The sequence below is a fragment of the Astyanax mexicanus genome, chromosome 15, assembly GCF_023375975.1.
Source record: "Astyanax mexicanus isolate ESR-SI-001 chromosome 15, AstMex3_surface, whole genome shotgun sequence".
NCBI lineage: Eukaryota > Metazoa > Chordata > Actinopteri > Characiformes > Acestrorhamphidae > Astyanax > Astyanax mexicanus.
The window spans coordinates 33,893,574-33,908,914 of NC_064422.1; the positions used below are offsets into that span (position 1 = coordinate 33,893,574).

At 35.9% G+C, this 15,341-nt stretch overlaps 3 protein-coding genes across 3 annotated transcripts in view; 1 reads left to right on the forward strand and 2 right to left on the reverse strand.

Annotated features, from left to right (window-relative positions):
- Positions 1–2,100: 2,100 nt before the first annotated feature.
- Positions 2,101–6,578, reverse strand: si:ch73-256g18.2 (small integral membrane protein 36). Its single transcript, XM_049465155.1, has 2 exons — positions 5,660–6,578; positions 2,101–2,806 (listed from the first exon to the last, which is right to left on the reverse strand). Exon 1 carries the CDS (start codon positions 6,091–6,093, stop codon positions 5,785–5,787), a length of 309 nt encoding a protein of 102 aa, XP_049321112.1. The 5' UTR covers positions 6,094–6,578; the 3' UTR covers positions 2,101–2,806; positions 5,660–5,784.
- Positions 6,579–7,950: 1,372 nt separating this feature from the next.
- On the reverse strand, positions 7,951–10,037 carry LOC111192401 (transmembrane protein 100-like). Its single transcript, XM_022669412.2, has 2 exons — positions 9,967–10,037; positions 7,951–8,994 (listed from the first exon to the last, which is right to left on the reverse strand). Exon 2 carries the CDS (start codon positions 8,861–8,863, stop codon positions 8,549–8,551), a length of 315 nt encoding a protein of 104 aa, XP_022525133.2. The 5' UTR covers positions 8,864–8,994; positions 9,967–10,037; the 3' UTR covers positions 7,951–8,548.
- A 2,799-nt stretch (positions 10,038–12,836) lies between these two features.
- The window catches only part of ankfn1 (ankyrin repeat and fibronectin type III domain containing 1), a 112,759-nt gene continuing 110,254 nt past the window's right edge, over positions 12,837–15,341 (forward strand). Inside the window, exons 1-2 of the mRNA XM_022669036.2 lie at positions 12,837–13,287; positions 14,865–14,989. Coding sequence (XP_022524757.2) covers positions 13,177–13,287; positions 14,865–14,989 — 236 coding nt within the window. The 5' untranslated portion in view covers positions 12,837–13,176. The remainder of the gene's footprint in view (positions 13,288–14,864; positions 14,990–15,341) is intronic.

Genomic DNA, 15,341 nt, shown 5'->3' on the forward strand with positions numbered 1-15,341 from the left:
AATATACTAATAGACATATAGTCAATACATAGAGCATATAGCAATAAACATTTCAAATGAACATTTAGGGCCCTATTGAAGCAATCTGTAGGCGAGCTGTCATATAGGGCCCTTAGTAGTCGGTGATCTTGACAGTGTAATATTAGCAGTTTATATCTTATGCTGATAAACAAACTGTATATCTTCCTATTGTGTTTAGAGTTTTTCTCACATTCTCACACATATAAATGCTTTCATTCATGCAGAAATACAATGTTCACTTTTATACTGCTTTCTTCAGTATGACCATTTAGCACTGATTTGTATTCAACTCTTTCATCTCATCCTTCCTCTCCACTCTTTCTCTCTAAATCCTTATCCATGCTGGTGGTAGTAGCATGGGGGTTGCTCTGCGTGGCAGTGACGTGTTTTTTGTGCCCCGTCGCGCATGTTTATCTGCATATTCTTCCTCTGGGTGTGGCCTTGGCGACCTCTTACCCCACACTCAAGCGCAGATGACTTCCTGCAGGGATTTCTGTGGCATTTATCAAATAGACTTGGGGTTATATAAAGCCATTTGTAAATGCACAGGGAGCAGATTGGGATCTGCTGTTAATCCCAGGCCGCTCCCTGCCTGGCTGTGGAGCCACTGAGGGAGAGAGCAGTGGCAGCTCAGCCTCGGGCCTGCCTGATCTTACTCGCTCACTCACACACACTGTCACTCCATGTGCACTCTCAGCATGTCACACTTCAGTCATGCACCTGCACACCTCGTGTTCACTATGCACAGTTGTATAATCACTTTTTTTTGTAAACCTTGTGTTAAGTAAACACAATAGGTAAAGACAAAGAGCCATATTTACAAGTGTTCATTTCCTGATGAATGCAGGTGGAATTTGGCATTCAACTTTAACTCATACGAGCAAGCACACATAGTGGATAGTGAGCACGCCTGTCCAGAGTGGTGGGCAGCCTTTGCTGCAGTGGCAAGGGAGCAGTAAGGGTTAAGGCATATCTGTCTGTCTGTCTGACAAACCTGACTATTGAACCCATAACTCTTGTCATTAATAATGCGTATGCCCTTCATGACTTAAATGTGTAAATTTCATGATCCCACCACTAAGCCACCACTGCCCCAAACTGTTTTTGTCAGTTACAGTTATTTTTTGTAACTTGATATGTTGATAGATTTGCACTTAAAATTGATACTGGTTTAGTAATTTAAAGTTGGCTACTAATTTCTTCTATACTGCTCAAATGAAAAGTGCCTGAAAAGACTTTTTTTCCAGATAATTAATGTCTTTTCTTATCTTTGTCTGAGGAGAAATAAAGCAAATCTCAATATTGTAAAAAAGAGCTACATAAGAATGGACAAGATGTCACACTTGTCTTCTATGAATCTTACTCAACTAAGTTTTTGTCATCAAAGTGAGAAAATCAGATAGTTGTGCTTCAGGAGCTAAAGTTTAGAAGCAGGAGAAAACTGCTTAAATCTGACATTGGTTTAAAAAAGGATTTAACCTTGTTAAATATGGGTGTGATTGGGCGTCACATGCAATAAACCAATCAGTGTGTTTACTTGCTATTCCGTTAGGTGTGGTTTGACTTTGGCAGGTTGCTGTTTCAGGGGCGCAGCTGTAAAGGTGCGCAAGCTTTTAATTTACAGGAACAGCAGGAATTGTGTATTCTGTTTATTGTTGATATAAAATTTTGCATAGTTACCAACTTTCACAAGCTATATGTTTGCAATCCTGTATTTCCATGTGTGCATAACGATCAGGGATGTGTGCATGTTGAGGATGTGTCTGCTGACAATTCACTGCCTAGATGGTGCACCTGTTCACTGCCTAGATGGTGCACCTGAACACACCTCACTTTCAGATGACCACACCCATCGGCGTAGATATATTCACGAACACCATTGCTATGTAAACGACGCAGATGGAAGGTATAAAAATAGATTGTTGGTGGGATGTAAGATGTATTCCTAAAGACCTGAAAAAAATTGTGTCTTAATTGTGTACATAATTCTACATCATTTTTTTAGATGTTTGCAGGGAAAAAAAACAATGTAACAAAAACAATGAAAATTCCAATAAAACAGCATTTATTCATTTATTTCAAGTTACACTTACAGTGTTTTGATTATTTAGCTACTATTTTACAGTCTGATTTATTAGTTTCTGTACATATGATAAACAGTTTGTATACAGTATAATCCAGTTATATTTACTTGTTGTCTGAGAATGTAGTCATTACTTTTTTAATTTGCAAGGAACAATAAACCGGAGGCATCCAGAAATGCTCAAATTGGTTTCCCAACATCACTGCATAAAGGAGCATAAAGTGACAAGAGCGCTTACATTGAACACTCTTTAAGCGCAGCCCTGCTTTTGGGCATCAGGCTCTGTGATTTTACGTTTATCTCATACACATATCTTTTTTGTGTGTGTTAAAATTGTGTTGTTGTTGGAACTTCGCAAATTCACTATAAACTATTATTTGCTGATCATTACCCATGAAAAACTGTAATGATGAACCCAGCATTGAAAATTCAAGATCTCAGTTCACAGAAACAGCACATACAATCTAATAATCCATGGACAGTGTGGAAATATGTTTGTTTGCATACTTAGACAATATCCTGATATGTACTAAAACTAGCTTTATTGGCAAATGTAGACAGTTGGCCTCTTGCGTTCTTCTGGGCTTTTGTTGGTAAATCACAGTCCCGCCAAAGCCGTGAATCCAGAAGAGCTCTGTGTTGATTCCGTTTCTGTACTGGATAAGCATTCTTAGCGTGCGACCTGGATTATAGGATGGTGTCCTGGAAGAGAGAAAAGACGAGCGTTCGAGACTGTGCTGAAAGAATGATTTGTTATTTCAGAGGCTGGACGGCTTATATTCAGGGTGACGGGATTTGACGGACTGTACCAGGGTTACATAACTGAGGATGTTGTTGCAGATCACAGCCACCACAGAGAGAGAGCTCTTAGTCTGGAGGGCCAGAATGTCTTGCTCTGTTTTTTTTTCTTACATTTAATGTTATTTCCGGTGTGTGCAGGATTTTTTTAATCTATCACAGGGACATTTAAAATGACTGACGACTGTTAATACAAAAAATAATATCTCAGAGTACAATAGTAGGAGAAAACAAACTTTTTCTTTTTTTTTTTACAAACTTACACATTTTCTGGAAATGGGTCATTTTTGCATATTTTAATTGGTATGGGAGTATTAGTAAATTAAAATTTATTGAAATATTTTCTTAGCATTGTTGATCAGCGCTTCATGGAAGGGATATGGTATTTTTTATTTGACATCTCAGAACACAATAGTGAAAGAAAAACTATGAAGAAAGATTTTCTTTCTTTTGTTTATAGAACTACAAAATGTCTGGAAATGCAAAAGTTTGTTTAGTTAGCTCTGGCTGCATTGTTTTAGTACATTTGACTTTATTAGAAATTAGACTAAATTGTTTTTATCATTGAATCTTCACTAATATTACAGTGTGAACTTTGGATTCTGTGTGATTCTGACTTCCTATGACCTTAAGTTTGTCCTGCCATCTTTATCCTGCCCTGTTTTTCTCTTAGTGGAACATCACTGTATACACTTCTTTAGAAGTATCACATTATTGATTTGATGCTGAGTTCCTTTTTTTTTTTTTACATTTATTTACCTGAAACAGTAACATGTAGGCCAATTTATACAAATTCCAAACACATGTTAAATTCAGGATGTGCATAATAATCAAAGCTGCCACTTTCATTGTTCTTATTCTGGTTCTTTGCTTTATTAAAAAAAACTGTAGTGTAGTGTGCATTTTATTGTTTTTGTTCAGTTTTGCACAATAATCCTGGAGGAACATAATTGCTTGTACGCAAATGATAAATTACTGCTTTACTTACTGCAAATGATAAAAAGATTAAGCCTGAAATTGTGATTTGGATAATCTATCTACTGCTTCTTAATGTTATAAATCTTGTCAGGCTTGCAGGCTGAGCAGACCAGTAAGATGTAAGTGGACATTTGTTAGAAGGTATTACTGAACCAGATTACTATAGACTAATAAATATTACAGTCTACATAATCAGTATTGTTGTATTTAATACTCAAAAATCCTCATTCATCACTGGATGATGCATGTGGTGCATCCCACCCTGTAGCTTTAAAAAGTACCACAGTGCTGACTGCTCATTCATTAACTCTTTTTTTTTCATTCATACTGATGCTGTATGGAGTGGGAGGGGTGTTAAAAGAGGAAGTGATTAACTGTACACCATTGATAGAAGTGAATAGTTTAAGCATTTAAAAAAATGATTGGTCAATTTTGTATATTTTATCTGGGACAGGAATCATTCTAAATAAGACATTAAATTTATATTAAATAATTACCTTAGCCTTATTGATTAGCACTTGATGGAAAGGTCTAAAGTCAAGTTTATGGAATCACAACATTCAGTATTTTAGTATTCTTCCTCTTGTTTTTTAAGATCAATTAATTAATTTATTAGGCAAACTAATCCATATTCATTAGCTGGAAACAAAATAGTTCAACTTCCACTTGCATGCAACATTTTTATGTATTTATTTGTTTATTCGTATAACGGAGACAAATTATATATACATCTATTAATAAACTGTTTAAAGCTTTTACTAAAGCAAAGCTTTTTTTCAACCAAGCAATATACACTAATTTAACGATTAATAATATTAGTTTATTACCCCTTAAATTAATTAAAACTCTGTATTGCTGTAAAACTGTATTGCTTGGTTGAAGAAAAGCTAATGATTTTCAGCTAATGATTATGGATTATTTTCCTGAATCGTTTGATTGACTGACCTTAAAAAGGCAACAAATTGGTGTGATTCTCTGTATGGCTCTATTTCCTCGTACTGGTATTGAGTAAATGTGAAAGTATGCTATCCATTAAGTTTCATCCCATTACTTTCCAGATATACACTTTACATATACAATAATGATCAGTAGTGTATTATGAAAATATATTTTTTAAATAAAACATGTTTTATATGTCAGCTGTTTTAAAGTTGCTATATATATATATGTATATATACAGCATTTTTTAATGAAATCTGCATTTATCATTTAACAAGGAAGACAAATAATAATTTATATGGGGGATGGAAAGATAGAAGTTGAAAGATGGATATAAAATGTTATATTTAGAGTTATTATATAACTGTTGCAAAAAGAGTAAAGAGGATGTAGTGTTTTTGAGTTTAATGAGCACAGTGCTGGGATCTGATGCAACAGTGATGTAGCTGTGATGCAGCTGGAGATAATCCCTCTTCCTCTAAATGCTCTCTTCCACCATAATGGAAAACAAATGCTGTGAATTTGCAACACTTATGGCATACATTTTTATAAGCAGTGTTTTTCTATAATGTTGCCTTAAAAATCACACAAGCTAGGACAGTAAATGTGTGACAACTTGAAATATTTCAGTTTTAGAGAAAAACATACAGTATAGGACATATAGTACATATATCAGAGGAATGTACAGTACAGTAGAGGGTAGGGTACAGTATTTTAAGCATTTAATGTGTTTTCAGTTTAGAATGAATGAATATATCAGGTCATATCTCACAGGTCCTCTGAGGCATCAATGATTTGTTAAAGGGTTTGTCAATGAAATTTTAAGTGACCATAACTTACCTTTTATTTTTAGCTCAGTCCACATTTTCGGTTTAAAAATTGCTTTGATTGAAAAGTGAAAATGATAAAGAATAAAAAAGAAATCAAAATATCAGCAGCAGTATATCCTTTCCATCACCGGCCATTCAGACCAGTGTGCTCCTCTTCTCACGCAGGTCAGGGGTGGGTGGCACATAGTTGGTGGCAGCTGTGTTGTTCTGCTCGTTGAATCGGGACGATGCCGGAGAATTCTGCATCACCACCAGCCTTATGGGAGACTGCTGCTGTGGGGCCGGAGGCTCTGAAACATACTCCTTGGAGGGGTCCTTGCCTCGGCAGTCGTAGAGGATGCAAGAGATTAGGAAGACCAGGAGCAGGATCACGTAGCTTGCGATGAGGATGATGAGGTTCAGGGTGACCGGGTCAATCTCCAGGTAAAACTCCATAAGACCCATGGCGAAGCTTCATCCCTCACGCCGAGCTCCGAGAGGAAAATGGGCACCATGGACTCTCGCCTGGCTCCTGTGCCACAGAGAAGCGATCAGTGCGATAACCCGGAGAGAGCAACAGCAGGGCCCTCGCCGCAGATCAGAGTGGATATGTAGCTTTGCAGTTCAAAGACTTTAATCCCTGCCGCTACTCCTCCAACCTTGAATTCCTGTAGCCAATGATTAAAAGCTGCTCAGTTTAATAACTTAAGCTACCATTTTAATTTTGCCAACTGCACACAGCAGGACGACTTTTGACAAATTGTGCTGCAGAGGTAAAGATGGACAGCACCTTTAACCTGCCTCGTTTCTGTCACCCTGCCAAGAACACGTCTCTGTGGGATTTGGCTGATTGTTGGACACTAATTAATTAATTAAATAATTAATTAATTATGTTATTAGTAATGAGCAGTGACAGGACAAGAAAATACGCTGGACTGTTAGAAAGCAATATCAATCAGTTTATAATTAATTTCCAAATATTAATATTTTTCATTCATTTAAGTTATATTCAATTATACGTTTTAAAATGTAGTAATTGTAGTTTTATTTATTATGAATAAGAGGCCCTGGTATATATTATTTTTAAAACCTTGTATTTAGATTTTTGTCACTTTTAACTCTTATTTTCATAAATTAATACAGGCAATTTTTACTGGACCAATATAAATTGGTCAATTGGAAACAAAAATGCCATCACCCAACTAAACTTAATGTGTTATCATCATGTTTTCCCAAAACAGCTTTGTAAATTATAACTACACTGATCACCAAAGCTTAATTACTTAGTACCCTACGATACCCTATCGTACAATACCCTAAAGATACACTTCATTTTGCCACCTCAGAATATATGTGCTTTACTCTAAGAGGCTGTCCTCTAAAATTCTTAAATATAGCATTCTTAGATTTAGATTTAGATTTCTAGTTTTACAATTAAGTAATACGATTTTTCAGTAATTCTGCACTTCCAATAATGTCTTTTAGCTTAAGGACCCCTCTTTCTTTTTCTCTCTCCCTTTCCTTGAGTTGTAAAAAATTACTTCATCTGTATTGCTTCATCTATTTGTTTTGCTTTGTGTTGAACCTGAATAATGTTGAAAAGATTTTAAAAACTTCTGGCAATTGGGTTTTACAATAAGAAAAATAATTATTGCTGTAACAGTTTTTGGAGTGTGTTTAGTGGACATATTAAAGTTATGTCTTTAATCTGGATTTGTGGCATCTGTTTGGGAGAGGTTCTTTTTTGCTAAAATCGAGTCCATTTGAGTCCATTACAGCTTAATTTGGAGTGCAGAGAAGAGCACATTCTTACCCAAAGTTTTACACGCACTCTGATTACAAGGTGCCAGATTAAATGTTCTAGGCTATACAGGGTTGTGGAAAGTGGGGCATGAAGCCATATGTGGCATCTGCCTGGCAGACACATTTTGAACGGTTTTCAATAAAACAATTTGTAACAATATTAAAATTACTAGATAAAAAATATATAAAAAAACAACTTCTAGCCTTTATATTCAAAACTGAATATAAACAGAATATAAGCATGTATGATTCAGTCAGAAGACCACACAGGCAAAGCATTATTACAAAAATATGTGTCACCTGTCAATCAGACAGTTTTCAATCAGAAAATCTAGCACTCCCCATCTGTGCATTTGTTCCTACAGATGTGTGTTCTGGGTCAGTTCCCAGATAATCAAGAAACACCGCTGGCCTACTAATTTACTACCTGCTCGGTCTCACTCATTCAGAACACAGAGGCTCAGGACATCACTAGATATTATAAAATATCTGATCAGAACTGTATAGGGATCAAAACTGTTTAGTTATAAAAGCTTTATTTTCTTGCCAAAACCAATAAAATTGAAATTAGCAACTGCAGTATTATTAAAAAAACTGGTGATTTCTGTGGATATTTATTCCATTAAGAAAGATTAGAAATCTTAAAAATATATATATTTGGATTAGCACAGTTTAATAATGAGAGTTTGCTTCGCGAGATTTGATGTGACTTATTATCTAAAACTTACAAGTCTTGTTTGTCTAACATTTGTTTGTGTCCAACTAGTTTGTATAGTTGATAAAATCATGGCATTCATGTACAGTTTTGCTGCCTCTGTAGTTAAACTATTTCTATTAAATCTATAATTAACAAATTTCACCAAAGTAACAACTTTCTCACCATGCTTTTTAATAGACAACTGTGAATGATGTGAATTTGATTGTAAATAAATTTGAATAACTGAGTTAAGTAATCTAATCCTAAATTCAAAACTCACATTTTATTTTAATTTTAGGTAATATAGTATATTAAGTACAAAAAAGTACAAAATATTATTTCAGCTAAATGTTAAATTCTGCTTTTGTATAAACAGTGTAATGAATTTCGTAATGATTTCTGATTTATCCATTATCTGTTTTAATTGCAGCTGTCACTGAGTCTCTCCACCAGGGTGCCCTGGCTTGTCGAGCGTATTCCCATCTCTTTGCCCCGTCGGAGTTTCCAGCACACCGCCGTGAAGCAGAGCAGCAGGAGGCTGCAGGAGAGCAGCACCAGCCCCAGGATGGAGATGGTGGAGCCGTGGGAGTTGAAGCTGTAGGCTACAGCTGTAACAGCAATGCTAATCAGCAGGAGCACCACACCAAACGGTAAAGTACAGCGATAGCAGGACCCCTCTGTTCCTCCAGTGGCCATGCTCAGCTCCAGTTCACTCACCAATATAGAATTAGTCATTATGGCACAGTCAGGGTTCTTGTTTCAGGTCCTGATGTGAAATTAGTTTGAAGAGCACTGAGATGTCACTCACAGCATGAGGTCAGTGTCTTTAGGATCGCAGTCATTCCAGTTTGATTTAATTGTGACATCTGAAATAACAAGATAGACTTTTATTACTGTATTAGCAATTGCAAATAATTCTTCATCATATTTTATATACCAGCCTTTTTACACATACAATGAGGCCTATTTATTTATCTGTTTCCATTTATGTGTTGTAACTTCACATATGCATTAATTTTACCAAGGCAAATGTAGCCTACTTGACCAGTAAAGTAATTTGATGATCTCCTGATTTTTATTGTTAAGGCAAAAACAATAATGGGAAATAATTGGAGATAAGTTTCACTTCTTTATTGGGTCAAAATCACTATATAACATACCATTTGTGTCTGCAGCATAGTTATTTAACTTGAATAAAAATACTGTGTAACAATACATTTCTTAAACTTGAAAAATGAACTCTTATTACAAATATAGAGGAATGTTAACCTTTAGTATACAGCACATCTTTTACATTTATTACATTTTTCTTTCATGTGGGGGTAGATGTTTCCAATGTCCACTGTGCTGCTTGGTTTGCCACAATATATTTTTAATCAAGTAAAACAAAAAGTATATTTAATTTGTATTAATTGTAATTTTATTAAAAAATCAAGCTCTTTAAACGTGTCAAATAATTCCCTGCCATCTTGGGATAACCCTGCTTCTTTCAGAAAGTAACCTTTCTGAAGATAATTATTAATATTATTTCTGATAAAATATTATATTGTCTCTATATTTAGCTAATGTAAATCTTGAGGTAAATCTGTACACCCTGTCATGGTAAAATATGAAGGTAAAAAATAAAAATGTATCTTTAAGTCAGAACAAGATCACCATGAACAAAGTTGCAACTCTAGGTCAAAACTGTCATCAAATGGCAATTTTTTATCAAATTTTCCACTCTGTCTTTGTCCGCCCTGCTGAGCAGCATACTTAGTATATTAACCTTAAAGTGCAGCACTGAAACATTTAAAAACATTTGAAAAAGTCAGAGAAAGAGTTTGTGGCAAACTTACCATGAAGTCTATGTAGTAATGCTGCTCTTCTGGGCTAGATGACCCTTTGAGGCCAGTGTAAAATTAAGTTTCAAGGGTCGAAGTGGGAGTTCCTTTCTCTTCACCACAAGACATAAAATTAACCTCTTAAATGCTGGATTCCTGTCAAAATACTTGTGTTCCACAAAAATATTAATATAGTTAAAAAACAGTTTTTAAATATTAAATACTGTGAATACTTCAGAAAACATAACAGCATTAAAATTAAATTGTTAATTGTATTGTTAAATGTTTATTTCAACACAAAAAAAACAACCACTCTGGATATAATACTGAATATTTTGCTACATTAAGTATCTGTCTTACAACAAAATACTGACACACTATTTAATGCAGTGTTCCCATTAATTAAAGTCCATTCTCAGTGGTGTATGACATTGAACAGATTGCTAAATAACCTTAAAAGCAATTTATAACTAAATCCTTAACATAATATATGTACAATTTCACAGCTTTACCCTTAAGTTTAGTTCTAAGAGAACTGCAGATTTCAAAGATTCAGTGTTAGAAATAATACCATAATTGACTGCCTTACCTCCTTCTCAACACCAGCAAGCACAAAGTCTGTACGTTTATATTCCACAAGACGTGAGCCCTCTGTGTTTTATCTGTTTTTGTTGTGCTGGTTGTCTGATGTGTGGTGGAAAGCCTTGGGAAAGTGCAGTAAAACTTTCTCATTTCAGTGTCACAACAGGTAATGGGAACGGTTTGGTGAGATAGACAAGTGAGGAGGGGTCAGAGATGTTCAGTCATTCGAGGTGGCCCTCTAGAGGGTCAATCTCTCGGCCACCCAGGGTGCCACACCATCCTAGAAAGAAAAACAAATCATTGGCCCGCAGCTGCAAGGCCACACTGTGTCCTGGACTCTCTGACCAGGATGTGGATTACTGGCAGATGTTGTATACCGTCTGCCTCTTTCATCTTCTCATGCTCCTGTTGATTTCGTGCCCTGATCTGACTCCTACTCCCTACCTGTGTAGAGCTTTGTACACATTGTGCAGGTGGCTATGATTCTGTACACGTCTTCATTTCATGCAGAAATTTGAAATAAAGAAATAGAAAATGTTGTGCGTTGGTGTGTTTTCTCAAAGAAAATTATTCTTGGTTTGCAAAGACCAATTCTCTGATTTATACTTAGTGCACACTTAAAATAAATAAATCACATGGCCAAATGTTTGTGAATAAATACATGAATCTACTTTAAATTGCAACCAGGGAAGCACAGTATCTGGTTGTAGAATCATCATCTCAATGTAAGCATACACAAGTCACATTGCAGGATGTTGCGATGTTGCGTAAGGCCAATTTAAACAAATGCTACATTTTTTTTGTACTTTTTGTACAAAATTTTTGTTGACATATCAAGCACAGGGTAATTGTAACTGCTCAAAAACTATTATTTTACTCCAATGCTATACAATTAAAATCATGTGATATAATTGAGTTTTAAATGGAAATTTTCTATATTATTTAATATCACAGTGTATATTGCAGACCAATGAAATACCGCAATGTCAGTTCTTGCCAATATCTTGCAACCCTAGTTGCGACCATTGTCAACTTTTCTAGTCCCTGTAGGGAAGTATTGCCAATAGAGTAGAAATCTTTGGTTCAGATCTTCTATTTATAATAAACTGTGCATTTATGATTATGGAGTCAGTTTACTACTAATTATTATATTGTCAAGTGCTTACAATCTTTTTCTACTAAAAAAAATCATGCTATGATCACCAGCATATGTTTTAAACACTCAACCAACCAATAAAACCCGCAGAACACCGGTATAAACCAGCTCAGATCATCAATGATAACAATTCATTTCTATTTAAGAACATCAACATTACTTGCATTTTTTAGCATATTATTTAATAATATGAACTGACTTTGGACTTGTCATCTGCTGAGTCATGTCATCTGATGGTGTTGGTCTACTGTGTTATATCAAGTCCAGAGTCAGTGCAGTGTTTTTCCAGAAAATCTTACAGCACTTCCCTTTGCTGACAACATATATGGAAGTGCAGATTTCATTTTACAGCAGGACATGGCACACTGCACACATCGCCATACATCCAGTTGGTCTTATATAATATTCTAATTTTTGGAGATATTGATTTTTGGGTTTTCATTGGATGTAAGCCATAATCACTTCAGTTTCTGAATCAGTTTCTCTGATTTAGCTATGTATGGGAATATGTTTGAGTAAAATGAACATTATTATCAATCAATCCAAATCAATATTTGAAATAACCCTGTTTTTAATCACAGTTTTCATGTTCTCCTCCACCAGTCTTACACACTGATTTTGGATACATTTATGCCACTCCTGGTGCAAATATTCAAGCAGTTCAGCTTAGTTTGATGGCTTGTGATCATCCATCTTCCTCTTGATTATATTCCAGAGTTTTTTTTAATTTGGTAAAATCAGAGAAACTCAAGTCTTATATAAACATATAGCGTAAACAAACTATAGCATATACAGTATTATTTTAACCCAAGTTTCTACAGTTTTGGGTTGAGATTTATTCAACCTCACAGCTATATGCCTTTAAGAGACACAATTTGACTAAGAGTAAAAAAAAAAAAAAAAAAAAAAAGTCATTTTCAGCTGCATTGAACATAGATTTACACGTTTTCTTGTTTACTTATTTATTTATTTATTTATATTTTTTATTTCAGAAACTGGCTACCACCAAGTCCTGTCTACAGCTGCTGTAAAAAAACCTGTAAATAACAGGATGAAACCCAGTGACTATCTCTTTATCTCTCTCTCTCTCTCCCTTCAAAGTAATAACAGGTTTGTGTAGAAGAATGCAAGGTGTCTTAAGCTGTATAGTGAGTAGTGAGTGCTGTTATGTCTGTCCATTCTGGCTGAGCTGCTGTTCCTCCTGTTCATGAGGGTCTAAAACATCACGAGGATGCACTGTTTATCTTACTCCACGGGGTTAATTGCAGCCAAGCAATTTTCCTGAATAACTCCACAAATATTTCCTGTCTAAAATTATCTAGCCTCTGACATCCTCTTTGAAGTTGGGACGAGGAAAGTTTGAAAAGAAATCCACTCGTCCCTTTTTTCCCCTCTTTCTAGCAGGAGCTCTGTTTTTGGTTTAAAACTGTTCTTTCTGAGAGTCGCTGGGAAAGAAAGTCAGGAGTGGGAGATGAGGGAGCAGTGAGATGATTGAACAGGAATGGAGGGATTTTATGTTCGGAACGAAGAATAATTGCCAGATGACAGAGGGTGCCGAGGTTGGGTCACTTCCTGATGCAGAACAGGGCTCGTACTTGGTGAGTTTTTAATGTGAAAAACCCGAATTTTCTTCCATTTCTCTGCAGACGCTCTTGGTTTTCGCAGCTGAGCTGAGTCTGAGCTTCTTCTCTGAGCTGGGAAAAATGCTAAGGTTTTTAAAAAAAAAAATTTTTAGCTGCAGAACTCTTCAAACCAGAACCGAGGAACAAAGAAAGAACCGTAGCCCGTTTATACACAGCTCCACAGACTGTGAACGGCACTGGCGTTGCGTTTTAACGCGTTTTTAGGCGTCGTCAGAAGAACTGAGAACGAACGGACTATTCTAGAAGTTGTTTTGGGGGTTGTTGTGTGGTCGCGGCGTTGCTCTGGGCTCTGTTAAACGCTGGGAAGCTGCCTGTGGGAAGCACGAAGCTAATGTGGGAGGAAGAGCAGTAATTAAAGATGGATGAATGAGGAAAATTAATGTTACAGTGAGGACATACAGAAGAAAAGACCTCTAGGAACTTTAACGCTACATTTGCCTGTTTCCATCCTCCCCTGCGTTACTGTTACCTCATGCACGAGGACAGTTAGCTACAATTAACGTTACAGTTTGGCTACAGCAGTTTCTGAATATAGTAACATTAAGTTCTGAGTCCTCAGGCACGTTTAGATGACCTAATGCAATGAATGTAGCGCTTCTCAAACACTCCTGGTGCTAACTCTGTTGTTTTCTATACTGTACAAGCCCACACTTCAGTTCTTCACCCTCATATCTACAGTAAACAGTACTGTAACGTTAAACATTTACTGTTTCTTAGGCTCCATAGGGTCAGTACACACGTGAATAAGGTTGTCAAGCTGTGGTACAGATATCACTGTCGGTATGTGAAGCATCTCAAAGTGGTATAAGAACACACTCAGATATGTGTCTTCGCTCCGATATCTATAGTTCTATAATTGGTAACAGTTTTGAATACTGCTAAAGTATACTCTCAGATTAACGCGTACAAAACTCTGACCACTGAGATGGTACTCTAAATTGCTTTAGTTCATGTTACAATAACATTATAGTTTCAGAATATAGGATAGCAGGAAAATATATGCTATTGAGAATAGTGTGTGTGTGTGTGTGACTTTTTTGTTTGCAGAAAATTAGCATTTGTTTGCAGAAAATGAGAAATAGCTGAAATAACAAAAAAGATGCAGAGCTTTTAGACCTAAAATAATGCAAAGAAAACACATTCATATTTATAAAGTTTTAAGAGTTCAGAAAACAATATTTGGTGGAACAGCCCTGTTTTTTAATCACAGTTTTCATGCATCTTGGCATATTCTCATCCACCAGTTATACACACCTTTATGCCATTCCTGGTGCAAAAATGAGTAGTAGTTCAGCTTGGTCTGATGGCTTGTGATCACCCATCTTTCTATTGATTATATTCCAGGTTTTTTTTATTTTTTTAAGAGCTGTATATAATCTTCCTTTGTGGTTGTTTTCCCCTCTGTTTAATAGTCACAATTGGACCTGACTGGTTATATTGTACCTTTTGAGAGTATATTTGCACTGTTTGCACTTCAGTGAACAAAAATGTATCAGTATAATCAGACATTGTGTTCTTCTGTGCCCCATCAGAGATGGCTCAAGATGTCTTATGAGACAGAGAAGACATGTCTGCTGCTTCCACAGGAATCCCGAGCATCCTGTGTGTTTCACACAGCTGATGAGAAGGATGAAATACCAGGCATGGGGGAGGACAGGTACACTCATACATGTACATTAATATGTGTTGTGTCTGTTTTGTATATTTATTAAAATGCTAGCAAATAGTAATTCATGCAAATATATTGTATGAACCTGTTCATTCAGTCCTTACAGGTTTTGCATTGGTGGTGGACAAATGCAAAGCATACGCTAGTCTTTATAGCAGGAAAATAGATGCTATTGTGAATAGTGTTTGTGTGTGCGTGACTTTACTCTATAGAGTGTGAGTAACTTGTTTGTGACTCATAATCTTTATGAGTACATGTCATCTAATATATTCATAGTAACTGAATACGTTGATGTGCAAAAGTTTGGATAGCTGTTCTGTTACTTTGAGTATGGTTTTAG

What these genes read in the sequence shown, in the direction of transcription:
- LOC111192401 (XM_022669412.2), bottom strand. Translation starts at nt 8,863, where the DNA reads ATGACTAATTCTATATTGGTGAGTGAACTGGAGCTGAGCATGGCCACT.
- si:ch73-256g18.2 (XM_049465155.1), bottom strand. Translation starts at nt 6,093, where the DNA reads ATGGGTCTTATGGAGTTTTACCTGGAGATTGACCCGGTCACCCTGAAC.